The sequence below is a fragment of the Argentina silus genome (assembly GCF_951799395.1).
Source record: "Argentina silus genome assembly, chromosome: 15".
NCBI classification, from domain to species: domain Eukaryota; kingdom Metazoa; phylum Chordata; class Actinopteri; order Argentiniformes; family Argentinidae; genus Argentina; species Argentina silus.
This window is the reverse complement of record NC_139669.1, coordinates 4,737,321-4,756,768: the sequence shown is the minus strand read 5'-3', so window position 1 is coordinate 4,756,768 and position 19,448 is coordinate 4,737,321. Positions and strand designations below refer to the sequence as shown.

At 46.3% G+C, this 19,448-nt stretch overlaps 1 protein-coding gene across 6 annotated transcripts in view; it reads left to right on the top strand.

Annotated features, from left to right (window-relative positions):
• The window catches only part of pcdh19 (protocadherin 19), a gene marked incomplete at its 5' end in the record, with an annotated part of 55,376 nt that extends 36,729 nt beyond the window's left edge, over nucleotides 1-18,647 (top strand). For 3 of the 6 annotated variants that reach the window (XM_083686286.1, XM_083686291.1, XM_083686288.1), the window contains one exon: nucleotides 15,810-18,647. In XM_083686286.1, the coding sequence (XP_083542412.1) occupies nucleotides 15,810-16,369 (560 nt within the window). In that variant the 3' untranslated portion in view covers nucleotides 16,370-18,647. Of the gene's footprint in view, nucleotides 1-15,806 lie in introns of all 6 variants that reach the window. The other 3 variants (XM_083686290.1, XM_083686289.1, XM_083686287.1) reach the window with 1 other exon arrangement.
• Between the last annotated feature and the right edge of the window lie 801 nt (nucleotides 18,648-19,448).

Sequence of the window (19,448 nt, the reverse complement as noted above, 5' to 3'; positions counted from 1 at the left end):
TTTGGATACAAAAGCCTCTCTCCGTTTGTGTTTTTATTGTTCAGTATTCCTGTGTTGGGAAAGCAAACGCAGGCAGGAAGGAGAGGGATGGTAAAAATCTCCTCCTTTGATTCCCTGGGCTTTTACAGTGCAAATGTTTACTATTCTCAGGCTTGGAAAGGTGGCATTTGCACAGGGGACGTTACGTTACCTCTGTACAAAGATGCACCCGCGCCTCCACCTCCCCTCTCCTCGAAGGACTGTCAGTGTGGAAATCCACGTAGACAGAGAGAGACTCAACTCCCCACAATGAACCACTTTCCTTCGGTGCTTTGATTCTATTACTATAGCAGCATATGTTGTCCATTTCCTGTTTTTTTTCTGATCCTATTGTCTTTCACCAGTGATACTCTACTATATATATTGTGTCTAAGAAATACCACTGATGAGACCTGTCCATCGATCGGTGAATTGTGATTGTGCTTAGGCGGCACAGAACCAGGCATCTTAAGGACTGTCTGTGTTCTTTTCAAGACTAAAACATGACTTGAAATCAACCCAGCCAATGGATTAGATCAGGGGAATATTGAAAATCTAATTATGTTAAATCTCTTCAAAAACTAAATTCTATGTCTATTTTTAACCATTAATAGTCCCCTTGTATGAGCTCCTGTATGGATGATATGGCAGCGCTATGTATGAACGGGGGAATAGGATCTGAATAAAATGAACTCTCATCCATTATCTTCTCTTTATAGGCATGTCTGTGAAGTCGGGGGGACTGGGTAGACATGTACGACATGCTAGCTTTGGCTCCAGAGATCAATTAATGTCATGGGAGCGATGGGGAGAACAGGCGCAGAGCGATGGGGAGAACAGGCGCAGAGGGGGTCTGTGACAAAGAGACCTAAAGCTGCTATTTTCTCGCCCCCTTTCATTATCGCAGCTCTAAAACCGAGTTCCTCATTCCCCTGGACGTTCCTCAGTTCCTCATTCCCCTGGACGTTCCTCAGTTCCTCATTCCCCTGGACGTTCCTCAGTTCCTCATTCCCCTGGACGTGGATAAGCCACGCTTTTTAGGGCTTGAGATTCCCTCATGGTAAAGCGCTAATGTTATTTGTGCAGCAGACTATACATGTTTGATGTCTTTTTTTTCTTTTCTGGATGGGATTCTGACTCTGTGGATGGGATTCTGACTCTGTGGATGGGATTCTGACTCTGTGGATGGGGTCTTGTTTGTTTGGTTTTATTATTGCTGGGGGTTTAAAGTGCTGGTCAGAGTGTCTCTTCCTCCTGGCTTTCTATCGCCAGAGGGACCCAAGGCAGCTCAATTAGTACACGCCTCTCTCATTCCTGACATATTCCACATCCTCAGCCCCTGGAGGGTCTCTCTCATCAATCCCTCCACTCCCAAAGGGTGTGTTCCTGAAGCAGGAGCCCAGGAATGGAAGCCCCTCCGTGGGGCACAGACTCCTCGCTACTCCCCTCCACTGATAGATCCACCAGGGCCGCACTGCTCCTAATTGATTTCAAGAGGGTTTTTTTTTTTCTTTTTCTTCCCCTCCTAGTCTCTCCATCTCCTGCATCGGAATATATATATCAAACCAAAACACAAATCTCCCAACTTCCTGCCAGTCAAGCAGTTCCTTTCCCTTGTTGAATTAAAGAAACAGCAAAGTGCCTTGCATGTTTATGCTGCAAACTTGCCCCAAATTCAATACTGCAACATGTCTTGTTTGCAGTTCTCTGATCTACTAATGAAAATGCTGACAGGTGTCAGAATCAGGACAGCAACAGGAGCAGGGCTGGGCTGACAACCTGGGAGGGAGAGGGGGAGAGGAGCCTAGTAAGCAGCCTCAGCGAGGGAAAGTAGAAAGGGAAGAGAGGAAATGATCTCTCTGACAGGTAGGAGTATTTTCCCCCATATCTCCTACGAGTGTGTCTGAGAGTCTGACTGCTTTTCAAACAAACATTTACATTTGATTGAATTTAACATCAAACTGAATTTGCTGTGTTTGTGCCCGGCAACAGTCCACAGTGCTGTGTGATCTTCAGTGATTAAATTCACATACGGTACACTGGGACCGTCCATTTTGATTATTATTTGAATAGTCAAATGTGGAACCTGTTGGAACATCTCGAGACAAAATGGCTGACAATGAGCCCACTGCAACACAGGCTATTAGGCAAAGTGAATAGTGGGGAAAAAAGAACTACTGAAGACCACCTCAAGCGCACAATTGGCACAGTGTGAGATGTGGTAATGTAAGGGAGTATAAGCGTACGATCTTATTTCCAGCCGTGCTGACCTATGTTCATCTTTTTTTTTTTATCATATCACTACATCTCTAGATGCAAGATATCATGACTCACCCGGGTCTTTGTGTGCTGGTATCATGTTTGAATTATACCCAGAATAACTAAGCACAGCTCGACTATTCTATTAGCCTCCTCCCCTTTATCCCTTAAGAAGACTGGAAGAAAAACCCACGGTTCCTGCTTCCCTTAAGGTTATTTTCCAGGTTCTTCTGGAGTTTATTATCAGCAGATGCCTTAAGCAGGCCCTCTCAGTGTGGTACAGTAGCTAGTGTACTTACAGATTCTGTTTGGAAGAATAACGGCTCGGCCTGCAGGTCCTCTCTCTACCCCCTAACATTCGTGCTCTCTCTCTCTCTCTCTCTCTCTCTCTCTCTCTCTCTCTCTCTCTCTCTCTCTCTCTCTCTCTCTCTCTCTCTCTCTCTCTCTCTGCACACGAACACAAAATAACCTTGGCTTCATCCCATGGCTCACAACACAGCAAGGCCTATTACGTCATAATGGCGTCCCCTGAACCTTTGTCTGTCGAGCTCTCCCAAATTCACCCAATGTATTTAATCAGCTCAAGAGGGGGCTGCTTATCTCCCTGCACTTGTCATGGATAGCGTATTGAACATATCAGAGCGAGAAATGGGAACGGTTCATTATTTTCTAGAGCTTCGCAATGAGGCTGATGTATCTCATTGCAGGCCCTCCACTGACAGTTCATTTTCGAGACAATCCTGGCATTCAGCTTGGGGCGGCAAGGAGAGAGAGAGAGAGAGAGAGAGAGAGAGACAGAGAGACAGAGAGAGACTAGGGCTATGGATCGCTATTGCTTATTCATGATGCCGTGGCATGCTAGGTGTGTTAATAATCTTCTCAGAAACCAAGTGAATCACAATTGTTTGTCGAACACTTAGCCAAGCTGGGCCTCAATCGTCGGCAGATGGGAAAACGGGGGGGGGGGGGGGGATCAGAACCGAGGGAAGGAGATTAAGAACAGGTAATGTGTTGGAGTTGATAGGGAACGAGGGTGTGTGTGTGTGTGTGTGTGAGAGAGAGGAGGAGAGAGAGTGTGTGTGCCTGTGTCTGTGTTCATCATTGTTTGAGAGAAAGGGAAAGCGTATGTTTGTGTGTTCAAGGGAGTAGGTTAGGGTTTAGGGTTAGGGAGAGAGAGAGAGAGAGAGAGCATGTGTCTGTGTGTGGGTGGGTGTGTGTCTGGGTGTGTGTCTATGTGCGTGCGTGTGTGTGTGTGAATGCGTGTGTGTGTGTTTAAAGGTTAATTAGAGAGAGGGATAGATAGAGAGAGATAAAGAGAGAGGGTTAGTGAGAAAAGGACTGTGGGTGGAGGTAAATAGACTGAAATCTGAGTAGCTGGGCCCTGCATTGTCTCTCTCCAGTCTGCCAGGCTATTGTGGTTCACATTGATTCTGCTCCTCTGCAGGGAATCAGCTCCAGTACTCGGACTCCCCTCTCTTTGTCTCCTACCCCAAACCGGTGTACTGTACCCCCCTGTCCTCTGGAGCCTTGCTCTGGCACAGCCCCCACTGTGCATCCCAGGACAGAGCCAGCCGTAACAAGGTTCAGGGGTATGAAGGTGTGCAGGCCAGGGATGCTGCAGCCCTCTCTGTACCCTAATCACACACTAAATAACGGTCATGGGATCCAGAGCCGAGCCCAGTGGAGATGACCTGACCACTGATCTGTCCTCTCTCTGGAGGCAAAGCCCAGGTCACACACCCCTGCTGCTAATGTCCTCTATCGCAAACGCAAACCATCTGAGACAGCATGCTCATAGACCTTATTGAAAAGCCATGTAATCATTAGGGTATTGATGGTGCTTTGAGACCATGGTAGAGGGGTCCGTGTGTGTGTGTGCGTGTGTGTGTGGCGGTAAGTGAGCAGGGCAGGACAGCGGTGGGGTTGCGTGCCTGCCAAAACAGGGCTTGTATTACAGGGATCCCTGGGTGTATCAGACACCAGGCTGTGCTCCCTATAGGCTGAGCTGGGCCTGGCAGCTAGCCCACACTCAGATAGCTATAATCAACTCCATTAGCTATAGTGCAGACTCCCATTTAAGAACACTCGCACTGTACTGTACTAATGTGAGTAGTGAAGAGTAAATCATAGTAAAACCTATGAGTACAAATTGTATGCGCTGTCACTGTCGTACCCACACTCATATACCGATATGACACACAAACAAACGCACGCATGCGTGGACACACACACACACACACACACACACTCTCACACACACAGACATGCTCTCACACATGGTCTTACGCACACAATTGCACACACACCACACTTACTGTATGTTGTCAACGGGGGAGATTTACTGGGCTTTATTGCCCTTGTCAATAGGCATTTGTTTAATATTCTCCACCACTGAAGGGAAGATGAGACATATACCCTGCTCTGTTTAAGGGGAAAATCTGCTGTTTTCTGACAAGTACATTGTAGCCTGCAGTTTTCTGTCCAGCATACAAAGAGACATTTATCACTGCAGCTGGGGAGAGAGAGGAGGAGAGACAGATAGAGAGAGGGGCGCTTCTCCACTGCGGCAATGTGTGCATTTCTCTTTAACCCCCTCTACTTCCTCACCGTGGGAGAAAGCAACACTCTTCTCTCCTCTTTAATCTGCGTGAGATTTCCTCCACTCTTTCCCTTCTCTCTGGTTTTGATGTCTTGCCAGTATTTTTGTTACCTCCTTCCAGCTTTATGCTGCATTTCATCCCCTCGTTTCTCACGACAACATTACAACCTATATGGAATATTATATCGCGGTATAAGAAGAGACTTCCTCCTTTCTCTGTCGTAATTAAGGTGGTAACAAAAGGTTACGACCTTGGGCATCTGGCATTTCCGCTCATGTATATTCAGTGGGAATGATTTATCCTTTAACGTTAAATCATTTGGAATGCAGACCTCTCTCATTGCAGAAACACGGCACACAGCCGGTCCTATAAAACATGCAGAGTGCCAGGCAGTATTCCGCTTTTCCCTTCATAGGGCCACAGGTTGAGGAGAAGTCATCCAAACCCCCTCTGTCTTTCCCATATTTCCCTCACCGATTAGTGTCTGTGTCCGCTCGCTGTCCCCAACTACAGTATGACCTTGCCTAGATGAGCTCACTGCGTTGAAATTCACCATTTTGAGCAGGCCTCCACTCAGGGAGGGACTCCCCTGTAACAAAATGACTGCAGCCAGCCAGCCGAGCCAGATTATCAGCTATTGATGAAAGATTAAAGCTCCAGCAACAGAGGGAGGGAGGGAGGGAGGGAGGGAGGGAGGGAGAGAGGGAGGAGATCAGTAAAGGCATGTGGATGCTGGGAGCCTCCCCCTACCTTGCCAGAAGGCTTCTGTGACTGCCGCTGATAAAGCAGGCCTGCCGATGATGACTCCCCCCACCACCACCACCACCACCACCACCACCACGTCTTCATGTATAAATGCCTTCCTCTCTCAAAGCACAACACTTTGCCCAGGGTTTACAGAATGCAACCTATTTCTCCAGGAGGGCGAAATCATCCCAACAACAACTCAAAGTGCATTCTGGGTACGCCATTAGAATATATTTCTCTCCAAAATAGGTTTTTTTTTTTATCCCGTGTCTCTTATGGAAGGGATGGAATTCAATCACTTTATTCTCTGGCCAGCCAATTATGGTTTTAGGCTCCTTCTCCCCCACCCCTTAAAAAGTAATGGAAGAGGTTGGCTGTTAAGTTTAATGGCAGACAGGAAAGCCTCAAAATGGCTTTTTTAATGATGCGCCTGTTCTCATGCACTCCCCATTAAAGCTGAGGGCAGATTGCACATAGACAGCAGGGAGACCGCTGTAACCAGACAATCTACTGCCCCAAACACACAGGAGCCACAGTAGGATGCTCCGGCCCCCCTTTGTCTGTTTTAGGGCTATTCATAACACTCATTACTATAATGGAAATCTTGTGCTTCTTCCTCCCAGTTCTACTCATACAGTATAAGCATCATAAATGATCTAAATCAAGCAACCTAAATCCAAATCAGAATCTCAGCTGACAGTGATATCATTCGACACTCACAATCTAATTTAATATCCTGGCCGCCACACGGGATTATGAGTTCATATGACAAGGGCTTCCTTGAGGACATGTCTGGGCTTTTCTCTCCTACCCCCTGGCTACAAACCTTCTTATTGTGTGTGTGTGTGTGTGTGTGTGTGTGTGTGTGTGTGCGTGTGTGCGTTCGCGTGCACATGTATGAGTGTGTGTGTCTCAACCCAGGCTAAGACTGTTACTCAGCACCCCCCCCCCCTCACACTTATCCACCCCCTATGAAGTCCTTATTGCCTCTGTTCCTAAATAAGGCTTCCCAACTGGCATAGGGTAACAACATGGTGCCAGGCTTTTTGCGCTTTTTGCGCCACATCCCAGGGCAAATAGAACCACAGCTGGGCCTCGAGAAGGGGTTAAGGAGTGCAGGGGCACACAGGATCTCGAACACACACTTGTCAACTTCAATCTGCTGCACCTGGCTCTTCCGTCACAGATAAGGGCATTTAATGTCACAGCCCAGCATGGCACCAGGAACCTGGGAAATCCAATTAGAAGCCATGGTGTCATCTCCCTCCCGTTTCACCATCATCCTTATGCCATAGTCATGTACCTCAAATCAGAGAAGATGTGCCTGTTGGTCCCCTCTTTTTTACTTCAGTTGTTTGTTCATCCGCCTCCCCTGTCTGTGGCTCTCAGCCACCGCTGTTCCCTACAATTGCCTCAGTGCTGACAACCCCCTATCCTCCCCGCCGTGGCAGCAGTGACTGGTGGGTGGGTAACAGAGTGGTGTGGACATGGGTTCTGATCGGTGATATTAAGTGCTATCACAGTTAGACCTCTCAGCTGTGAATAATGGAGAACCTTGGAGAATCAGCATGCCTTCTAGATGCCAAACAAAATGGCCTTCTCTTGCCGGGTAAATGTATCTCGATCTAATACAAGGCGGTGAATTCCTGCTATACAGCCACGGCTACGACCACATTGTGTTTATCCAATCCATCCTAGGGAGAGACCAGCCCTGTCCGTCAAATTCATTGGGACTCACTTAAGTTGCAGCTTGCTGGGGCTGCTCCAGTGAGCCGGTGGCCTCAGCAGAAGTGTGACCTGAGCCAGGCAGAGCCGGCTGACTGAGTCTCTTATCAAACTCTACTGGACCACTCTGCCCCCCCCCGGGGGGGGGGCCACCCCTGCTTAAATGTTTCTGCATGCACAGCCAAACCTGCCTTCACACACTCGGCATGCCACATTGTCCTACTTCCGTAGATTGTTAAAGTTGCAGGAAAAAGGGACAAGGGGAAGAAAGAGGGGGAAAAAGAGTGGAGTAGGAAACGGGAATGAGGGGAGAGAAGAGAGAATGCTTCCCGCGTTGTCAACGAGATAAAAGGGAATATAAAACACATAGTCCTGGCTGACACAGAGGGAAGATGACTGAATGAGAAGGAACATTACATTAATTATGTAAGGGAGGCTCTGTTGAAGCTGTGTTGAGTCTCACCGGGGGAGAGGGAGTCTAGAGATGTTAGCGTGCTGCCCCGGTGTATTGGGCCCAGCTGTTTAGAAGAAGACACATTGATTTGTTGAGCTTGGGCTGCGAGGCATCCAGGTGGGTTTGTGGCTGATAGGCACTGAGGTATTGTGTCTGTTTCCACCGAATAAAACACAATACTTTGTAGGAATGAGAGAAGAGGAGAAATATGTGTATTGAGCGAAGGTGAATTGGAATAGGTTGTCAAAGGTGTGCTCAATCGCACATCCATTTCCTCAACAATGATTGGTCATATTTTGTGAGATTGTACTGTGGGGAAAAACATGTGTTGCAATTTAAAAAAAACATCTTGAGCCTTATATTTCAGCAGTAATATCCCTGGAAACACTCCTATTGCTTTGGATTTGTGTAGTGGTTCTACAAATCACAAATAGATTCATGGAAGAAATATCCCATAGGCACTCCATACCTATGGCTGTTTCCCTGGAGATCTGAGAAAGCCTTGAAGTGACTACAGAAATGTGCTTCTCACATATCATTTCATCATGTAGTAGCAGCAGCAGCCAATAGGGTGTGTGTCCTCCAGCCTCCACCCCCACTCCATTCCCCCATCCCCCCAACCCCTAAAGCCCAGCCCGGCCCCTTTCACAGATGTAATTTACTGTCTGCTTCTGTCCCCCTCGCTCCTCGCAGACTCATGGGTTTAGGAGCAAATTAGCTTGCTAGTTCGGTCAAGCTTAAACACAGAAATGCAGCATTTGTTCCAGTGTATTTAAAGATGTCCTCCGCGGATGCATTGCAGAGGAAACGAGGCAGGCAGGCAGGCAGGCAGGCAGTCTTGAGCTGGGAGAGCCATCACGCTGCCGTGCTCTGGGAATGTTTGCTGCTGCTGTTGTGGTGCCTGTGGTGTCTGATTCAGGTTAATTTGAGGTCCGCCATTAGGAGGGCACTTTGGTGGGTGAGCACCCACAATGGCTTTCTCTGTGTCCCTCTTCACACTAATGAGCCAGTCCTATGATGCTGACCCATTGAGGACTCCCAGGGATAGAACCCATTCTCTCTCCAAAGTCTCTGGTAGGTTGGCCTGACTCTCTGTGTGAGTGTGCATGGTTAGCACAGCTGGGCTCCTTTCAGACAGGACTGATTCAGGCCCATGGAGTGTGCTACTGTGTGGCTGCCTGGCACTGAGGGAGAAATCTGGTGCCACTAGTGCCACCCTCTTTAGGACCCCCCCCCCCCCCCCGCCCCTCACACTGTACCCTCTTAGCCCAGTTTAGCCCAGTTCAGCCCTGGCTCAGCTAAGCTTAACTCATCATGCATATCGGCCTGGGTGAGATCCAGTTCAGATGGGCTGTGTGGTGGGTTGGAGCCTTGGGCTCATGCAATGTGTTAAAGCCACTGCATGAATAATTACAACGCCTGATCCAAGGAGCCTGGAGATCACACCAGATCAGTCATGATCAGTGTGAAACCTGCCCCTCCAAGCATTCTGTACCACCATACATCGTGTTAAAGGCAAAGGGTAAGGCCCCAGAGCATGTGATGGCATTTTTAGAACCTTTATCTAGGCACTGTGACCTCTAGTTGCCATTGATGGCAGGGAACAAGCCCCTGTATGATAGGGTGTGGAGAGATGCCTCTCAGCAAAATAGAATGAGGTGCCAAGGTTCTGGAACCAGCGTATATATATGTCATCATGACAACCAGGGTTCTGGAACCAGTGCGCCCGCGTATATATATGTCATCATGACAACCAGGGTGCCTCGTTACCACTACATCAAGCAGTCCATTGGCTTGCACTTCTTCCTTTGAACTAAACAGTGCATTGCGATGACAAAGTGATTTATAAAACAGCATAGCAAATGCTTTTTTTCTCCCACCGCAGTTACACAGCTGTTAAACAGATGCTGTTTGTACCAATTTAGAAGCCACTGCATTGTTTGTCAACACCGGTTTAGAGATTCATTCTTTAAACCGGGACCGGCTATGGAATGCACACGCTGGGCTTGATGGGGCAGCAGGAAGGGAGGGGGGAGAGGGTGTAGGGTGGGGGGAACTGATGCTTTATTTGGCATGATTTACCATTGGCTTTTAGAGTAATTAATGAAAGCAATACTTGTAAAGAACAGGCTGTGTGGTGTTGACCGGAGATATAAGTTAACCTGTCAGTTTGTGTTAGCTGTCGAGGAGCCGCAGCCAAGCTCCAAGCGACTGGCCTGTCAGACACACTCACCAGCGCTCGACGGACTAGATAGTGAATCACTTCCTGATAAATTGACTGGTACTAATGCTCAGAAATGGAAGCAGGGCCGCATAAGCCCCTCGGTCCACCATCCGTAAGACGCCCAGGATGCCCAGTGAGTCTCATTTCCTTAATAATTAATATCTGACTGGTGGAGGAAGAGGATGTTTGAAGGGTCGGATACAAAAAAGAAAAGAGGAGATTTTTTGGAAGGATATATTTAATTAAACCAATGTACGTGAGACAGACAGAAAGACACAGATGAGATGAGAGAGGAGAGGGAGGGAGGGGGACATGGATGGAAGGGAGGGAGGAGGGGGACAGGGGATGAGCATGCAGAGAGGGGCGGAGGGCGGGGGGGCGGGGAGGGGGGGGGGGTGTACCAGATGCTGTTGGGAGAGGGAAAGGCCTCGACGCTGTGTGGAGAATGATGGTTTGTATGGCGCGGTAAGGGTGCCCCTCCACTGTTTGTAAAAACAAGACCATCACACTCCATCTTGCACTCCCGCAGGAGCAAGGGCTCTGGGCTGATTTATGACCCAAAGACTGAATTGGCTGGCTGGGATGACAGCAGCGCTTGGACTCTCCCTGGTGGGTAGTAGTGGAGGAGCCTGACTGGACTCGCTCTGTCTCTGGCTCTGCCCAGCGATAGCACTGTCCGCTAGCTAAAGCAGACACGACATATAAAGCCTGACCCCCGTGTCTGGATCAGCCATGACCAAGCCAATCAGGTCCTCAGCAGCCCTCAGGGCTTGAGAGGGTTTCTGAGCCTCGGCAACAGCCACATAACTACTCACCAGTCTGCCGGTTCACTCTTGCTGAAACTCCTGTCTCCCTGTGACTCCTCTCCTAGCTTCTGCATCAGCGGCGTCGAGGCTGAAATGACAATTTAGATGTAATCTTTGTAATTTGGTGTGTGGCTGGTAGAATGGAAAATTAACATGGAGAGCAATTAGAAAAACAGCAATTTCACTGTCACAGATATGGAATGGCAACTCGAGTGCAAAAATCTGTTGCTTTTGTGGTGGATGCAGAGTGATGTCACCCAGACCCAGATACTGTAAACAGCTACAAGAGCCCCTGCCACCAGTCTTTCCTTAGAGGGGGTTAGCAAGATAACTGCTCTGTTCAATTCACTTGCATTTCGTACCAGTCCACAACACCATTCATGCAGCAAAGTGAAAGAGACCAAACAAAATGACAGCCCTGGTACTTGTTCTTTCGCTCGCAGAGCCGATTATTTTGTCTTTTCACACAGACCAGCTTCAAATGCATTGTTGCAGCAATTGGACACAGGGAACAATATCAAAGTCATCAGGACAAAGGACTGTATGGCACTAACACCTGAAAGTAAAGCCTTTGTTGTGGATAGAAATTAGAATTTTCCAATCGCTCCAAACAGTTTGTTTACCAGTAATTTCCCATCATTTGATCCTATACCTGTGTAGTAACTGTATAATCACTCTAGTAAAAACATTGTATTATCATGCTGTTACATAGTACATTAGTAATAGCTTGGTAATTACATCATAGTCAAGTCATAGTCCAGACTAACTGCTCAACTCCAAATACCATGTAATTTTTGGTTACTACAGTACACAGGGATAGGGTCAACTTCATGTGAACTGTTACAAAAATTATTTTCAATCGTCGCTGTATAAATGTATAGTCTCACCACAAAGTAATGACCAATAGGGAGCCTATTAGTATCTCCTTATCTCTATGCAAATAGCCTAAAAATTATTAGCTTTTTTCTAATATGACTTTTTATATACACTTGCTGCTCTAAATTCTTTTTTGGGACCCGTCACGCTGTAAAGCCAAACTGACTGAATGGTGTCATGCAGAGACTCACGCAGCCGATGGCCACAATTAAACCCTCCAATAGAAAACGAGTGTGTGTCCCTGGAATCTGGGTTTGTATCCAGTCACCCCTAGATGTGGCTTTCTACTCAAGGCTGCCTCACATGTTAGGACAGTGCTCTAGCCTCCGCAACCCTTCTATAGGATTACATCATTGTTAAGAGCCTGGAGGCTCTCTCCCACCGTACTTTTGGAGGGAAAACGATGTCTGTTCTCCATGTGAAACCACATTAGCTGCCAAACAGGACACAAAATGCCTGGCGAGAGCTCAGAGAATTTTAGGGAGTATTTTCTTCCCAATGAACAGCCCCTCCCTTCTGCGTTAGGGGAATTCCATCCTTAGACGTTAGCTGATTTCCTCGCTTTTGCTACATTAGCAGCAAACAAATAGCACCTCCAGGTGAGCGATCATTCCAGACTTCACACGATGGTAACCTGAGCGATGGCAGTGTCAGGCTCGCAGAGGCGCATGCTGACTTCCTGTCTGCCGTGACCTACGGTTCTGACACCTTCCTCTCTGATTGAGGAAGTGAGGCTGAAAGAGCAGGCTCCTAATGACTGCTGCAGAGGCCGCATTGAGGGGGGAACTCAGGTGGGCTCTCTTCTCTGCTGATGTAAACCGATGTTATTGCAGGTAACTACAAGCGGCAAAACATGGCTGATTCTATCAGGAGATTTCAGCTTTTGCATTTGATGTGGCAATATTTATTATTCGCCAACACCGCGTGCATCGGGGGCATACATATTTAAAGTTCTCCCCAAAGCCTTTGGTATTCTTTGAACCCCAGTTTGGAATTAAAGCACAACATTTCCGATTTGTCAGCAGTGCTGAGGGACTTGAATCCTTGTGATTTTTTCTCCCCAGCATTTAACTTTATTTCTATTTCAAATCTGGAACACTGAAAAACACAGGCAGCTTCCGCCTCCCAACGGAGCTCCCTCAGTAATTAATAGGTATTAAATCCTAGATAGGAAATGTTCCCACTGATAAACTGCACTGTACTGTACTTTAAGTCTGTTCCCCGGAACTGATTGGCAAGCTTATTTTCTTGATGACTTTCAATAGACATTCACAGCAGGGGGGTGCCTCCTTTTTGCTCCGCTCTCCGCTTGTCACGTTTCAAACCGAGCCGGTGCTGGAGAGAGCATTTAATTGCTTCATTTGTTACCATTAGATTCAGCTTTTTCCTGGAGATAGGAACATATTTGGCTTTGTCAGGGGTCGAAGACTGGCGTTCGTTTTTTTTCTGTTTCAATTTTGTTCTGTCGTTTTCTAAGGTGTCTTTGAGAACGACATCTGCTTGTTGCGGGGCTCTGAGCAGTGGCAGGATGTGCAAGTGCCACGTTAATAGAGCTCTGCTTTCAAAACAATGTCATTTACAAGCAAATCGCTCCCCCGGAGACCCCTAAAGGAAAGGGGGAAAAAAGGGTATTCACTACATGTGCATGGACCACTCAGTAGAGAAAGCATAAGTCTTCAATATGTCTCTTTGTATCCCCCAGATCTTTTAAGCAGTAGAAAAAGACTTCACATCTATTTAAAGGAACTGGTATTGATCCAGCGGATGCTGACACATATTTGTGTGTGGGGAAAAGGGAGGAAGATCCTGGTATGAAATAAAAAAGGAGAAGTTGTGGAAGGGACTAGCCAGTTTATGCCACTGTATGGATAATGGTATAGCTCCCCTCCTTGTTGCCATGGTGATAACATTGACTTTTGGTGATGAAAAGCCCTTTCAAGATGTGGACTAGTGTGTGTTCACAGAGCCTGGTAATTACAGACTAAGTTTGAGCCATTTGAGCCACCACAGTCGATCCAGAGCTTTATTTTCTATTCCATTTTAATTTTTGCCATTTTCCCCTGTGCACTAGCGAATGTGTGGGTGGGATTGGGTATGAATCAGTGCATGGTGGAGGGCATGTGTTAGTGTGTGTGTGTGTGTGAGACTGCGTGCATGTGTGCGTGCGTGCGTGCGTGTGCGTGTGCGTGAGTGTGTGTCTGTGTGTCATGGCAGACTCTACACACATAGTCAATATGCAAAGGTCACACACACACACACACACACACGCACACACACACACACACACACACACACACACACACGCCAAAGCTCAAGGTAATCCTCTGCCACAGCCCTTCATGAAACATTCATGATGGAATTGACGTTGGTCGCCCGTGGTCCTTGCCCAGTTGGCCTCTGAGCGCCAATGTCCCTGGCCATGAGAAAGACCCTTAATCCCGCACCGAGATCCTCCATAGCTGGATTCAAATGGCCCACAAGCACAGTCAGTCAGTCAGTCAGTCATTCAGTCACCCGTCAGTCCCATTTGATCACAGTTTCAGGGAAGACAGCTATGGCAGCCTTGCCCCTGAAACGCCTGTCTCCGATCTTTAAATATCGACTTGAGCCTAAAGCAGAGGTGCCCCTCAGAGTGCAGAAAAGAGGGGAGAAAACAGATAATTAGTGATTTTAATTAGGTGATCTGTCAAGCTGGGAGTACCAGATGTAAACGCCACACACTGGGGTCGATGGCAATCCTTCCCACAATCCCTTCCTTTCACCTTGGGCCTCTTGTGTGTGAGAGATCCCCTCGCCCTAAGGAGAGAGGAACCAATAGGGAGGCTTAGAAATGTGTCATTGAGCATCTGTTTGTCAGTTTCTCTTACAAGGCCGAGGTCTTAAAGAGGACTCTGAGGCACGTTGGCATACTGAATGTTTAAGACAATTTACTGGGTCTGTTAGGGATTTATACTCTACATATCATTAATGGTATATTTTCTTTTGGTATATATTAATTTTATTTTTGAATAAATGCTATTATAGTGAGATCCCACAATATCACATAGAAACTTCCTTTTCATTCTCATAACAGAAGCTTTCCGTTGCATGTGCTCAATATGTCAGTATAAAGCACCCTCTGCCTGTCTTCTTAAAGCGTGTACAGCACTGTATATGATTTGGATAAGCTAACAGTCTAAGGTTATTTGTAAACATGAGGGCATCTTCAGTGCCCTTGTTAGGTTATCTGCCCAGATGGCCAATAATGAAATATGTATGGATTCAGCAGGCTCAGCTTCAAGTTCCATACTGGCCTTTGGATCCGAAAGAAAGCTTATATGAAAATGTGAGACAATTCTCTCTGAGATAACAAAGAGGGGAAAAGAGGATGACAGCTCTTCAGCTTGAACAAGAGCGCTTAGGGTTTTTTTCCTTTTTCTTCTCTTGTAATGATACAGAAATGGTCTTGAAAGCCCTCCCCTCCAACACAACAAAGGATGAGTAGATGTACTAATACAGACTCAGACAAATATTTTTTTCACAACAGCGTTAAAACATCATTACATATTTAACTCAGTGCCAGATGACAGAGACAGAAGGAGATGAACCAGGCAACAATACTGCATCTCGGCTGGTGTCTCTCTTAGTGCAATATCTGATTGCACTGTTTAAACCCCAGCTTTCATCAAGTGTTGCTACAGAAAAACCAATTATGCATGAGCTGGAAATGGACTTTTGATTTAACAATACAGCCTTTAATTGGCACATTAAAATTGCCTGAAACTTCCAACCCTAGTCGTGGGGAAGTAATGACAAGGCAGCAGGAGAAGAGTCTTATGTAGATGCTGGAATGACATACATGAAAGAGAAAACAAATTACCCACAAAAATATAAACTGGGGCTGTTCAGATTGCCACAAACTTTGTTTCTTTTTTTTTCTCACAGCTATGACACGTTGAAATATGATGAAAGCCCCAGAACAAACCATGGTGAAATCCATGAACGCAAGCGCAAATGAGTTAAAGCAGTGGAAAATAGGCCAGTTTAACAGACAAATCTAACGATTCCTTCTTCTCTCCCTCTCCCTCTCCCTCTCCCTCTCCTCCGCTGTTCATCAGCAGACCCCGGCGAAGGCTTCCACTGCCAGGACGAGTGCCGTATCCTGGGCCACTCAGACCGCTGTTGGATGCCCCGTGTGCCCATCCCTGCCCGCGCCAAGTCGCCTGAGCACGGCCGCAACATCATCGCCCTGTCCATCGAGGCCACCACCGTAGACGTGCCCCACTACGAGGACTGCGGCACCAAAAGGACTTTTGCCACCTTCGGCAAGGATGGTCCCGATGACGCGGAGCGGGGCGAGCTAAAGGGCAAGCGGACAATGGAGTCTCAGGTGTGCAGCCCCAAGGCCAACGGAGGGGCGGTCCGCGAGGCCGGGAACGGGCGTGAGGCCGCCAGCCCCATCACCTCCCCTGTGCACCTGAAGAGCCCCCTGTCCAAGCCACACTCCGGCTACAGCACACTGAAATGCCGCGACGCCGAGCGCATTGCCAACCACAGCCTTCTGAGGCAGCCTGAGGGGAAGGACAGTGAACCGGCCATGAGGGAGATCAACACACTTCTCCACGACAGCCGTGACAAGGAGTCCCCCAGCAGCAAGCGCCTGAAGGACATTGTGCTCTAACGGAGCTCCACCCACACACACACACATTCCCACACGCACACACACACAGTGTAAACACGTATATATATACTCCGCCATAGCTGTGTGTACGCAGGATAAAGTCAAGCCGAGGATAGAGAGAGACACACACACACATCTGCAGCGAAGTGTATAGTACCCAAGGATCAGGCCGCGTCAGGCCGTACGAGGAACTGGAGTATGCTGAGCTGGTTGTGTGCTCGAGAGCCAAGGCAGTGGATGTGGCTTAGTTGTAGTCGCAGTACTTTTCATGTTTGCTTTTTATTTTCTGTGAGCCGGTCTGCAGCGAGTGGACAGACAGGTTACTGTTAATCTTACTGTATGACATGCCCAATCGTGGCCTTCGGCCTCTTTCGCCGAAGGATGAGGACACTGATTTGTTTGGACAGATCGGACGGATCTAAGTACAGTTATGCCTTTTTGAACTTTTTGTATCACTAACTGATATTTGCCTTCTTTGGTTTGCATTTGAATCTCAGCTGCCAAATCGCTCTTTGTTCATTTGCAGAGTGAGCTCCCACAATGCAACAGATGGCAACCAACATACGCAGCATTCTTTTCCCTTAACCATTGACACCATTTGCTCCTTCAACAGTTTCTCAGTAAAGACGCAGAAGGGGATACACACACACACACACACACACACACACACACACACACACACACACACACACACACACACACACACACACACAAACACACACACACACACACACACACACACACACACAAACACACACACACACACACAAACACACACACACACCCCAGTCTCATTTCCCTCTTTGTCTGATAAGAGAATCCTTCTCTGTGTATCCCTGAGGACATCCCAGTGCCATCAGACTGTGAGGTCTTTGCAGTATTTATGTTTTATCAGTGATGGAGCTAAATGAACTCTTCGTATCTGCCGAGATATACTCTGAACACTGGAAGTGGGACAGACACATCCTTCTGTTTCAATCGAGCTGTGTGAAAAAAAAAAGACTTATTGCTTTTGAAATCTCCTGTGCCCATTCTTGATTGTAGCCAGTGGAGCACAATTAGAACTTTGTGCTCTGGTCTTGTACTTTTTCTGACTTTTGACTATGGGGCTAGGATAGAAGGGATCGTCACTCACGTCTTGCTATGTGGAACTCTGTATAGGGTTTACTATTATCATTTTTAATAACCTGTTGTTATGTGACAATCCCTTTAATGTTTTGTTTCAAGAGTAAAAAAAACAAATAAACATTGGTGTTCAACTGAAGCTACAGTAGCGTTTGTTACACAAACACAAAAAGAAAAAAACATATATGCTAAAATATATTTTATAAATAATTTAAAAATGTATAATGAGAATATTTAATGCTGTGTAGTTATTTTATCAGTAAGTTATACTTGAAATTAACTGGCTTTTGTTTATTTGGGTTTTTTTCGCTTTTTTATTGATTATGATTATTTTTTATTTCCAAATGAACTTGGATTTTTGTTTTGTTTACTGTGTTACCCCTGGCAACTGTTGACTTGCAGTCTACCTTGTTGTAAAGAGTTTCTTATTGGTCAGTTCTTGTGCCATCAAGTTTCTGTGTGGGCAAATAGAAAATGTAAAAATACAAAAAAAAAAAAGCAATTTCAGCACCAACAGTAGTGTGTCAGTTCAATGAGCTTAGAGTGAGATAGCAAAAGAAACCAAAAAAGACGCAAACAAAACCTTAAAGATAACAGGTTGTTGCTTAATCTTAATATTTAAGTAAGTGAAAGAGGGTAACGCTAGATGTTCAAGCTAGTGAGATGATTCCACCTATTTCTGTGTATCTGTTTTGGAAAAGTGTTCCCCCTAGATCCCTCAGATCTGGCCCTACTGATGATAGCCAGATCAAACGGCCTGTTGAATCCTTATCTGAGACACTGAGGACACAGAGATGCAGACTAGCTTTGCTCAGCAGCTGTGTCATCCTGCACCATCTACTTTGAATTGATGTCAAAGATAATATTGAGAACAGCATGGCAAACCTGGGGTTCACCTTCCTACAAGCACTACACAACAGACTCGGTGGAATCGTATGTTTTAAAGGAACAAAAGTCTCTGAAGAACTGTATTGCAAATCAGCAATGTGGTTTTCTGTTGCTTTGCAGTTAACTATGTAAAACATGGATAAAATATGAATGAAAAAAGGACAAATTGCAAACAACGAAATAGATCTTGTAGCTGAATGTTTTTGCTGGTCTCACCCATGGCTTCTGGCAACATGAAAATCGGAAATAATCACTGAATGTATACAGCAGCTTATTATTAAACTATTAAATGTTCTCCACTTTGTTTCCTTGTTTTTCCTAAACGTCTGAGAGTCTGTCGCCTAGATAACATCCCCCTCAAAATTACCATCAAATAGATCATAATGAAATATATGTGTTGAAACGAGGAAGGAGAGAGAGTGAGTGTGCATTGTTGTAAATTAATGAGCATGACCACAACCCAGCATATTGCAATTATCCATTTTCAAATTATCTTTTGTCTTGCCATAATTCATTACAATCTATAATGTGATCTGAATATCTGCTAGAAGCCTTCCTTGAAAACTGCATGATAATGCATAAGAGTGATGATTATTATATCTATCGTGATAAAATGGAAATGAACAGTTTCTCTTCAGCCTGGCCTCAAAGTTGGAATTAACATTCCAGACAGGCACCGGGTGCTCTCTCCCTCATTATAAGTGCTCTGTGACATCATTTTTAGATCTCCCGATTGACTAATTCTAGGGAATGAACGGGCGTCCCACCAGCAGGACCATGGGCTGTAAATACACCTTAAGCTGGCAAAGCAAAGCAGTCTTTTGGGAATGCTCCAGCCAAAGTGTCTATTTCTAATGGCTGAGCCCTTTTCATTTCCTGGAGTGGGTCACACATGCCATTTTAGAGGCATTTAACCTCCCCCAGCTCCTCTTAGATGCCACAAAGTAGACATTGACGAAGGCTGTGAGGCCTGCCATTGAGATGAATTTAGCATTAGGTGAGGTGACTAATCTACAGCCAACAACATGATGTCATTTTGACAGTGTGTCTCACTTTGTATGTTAAT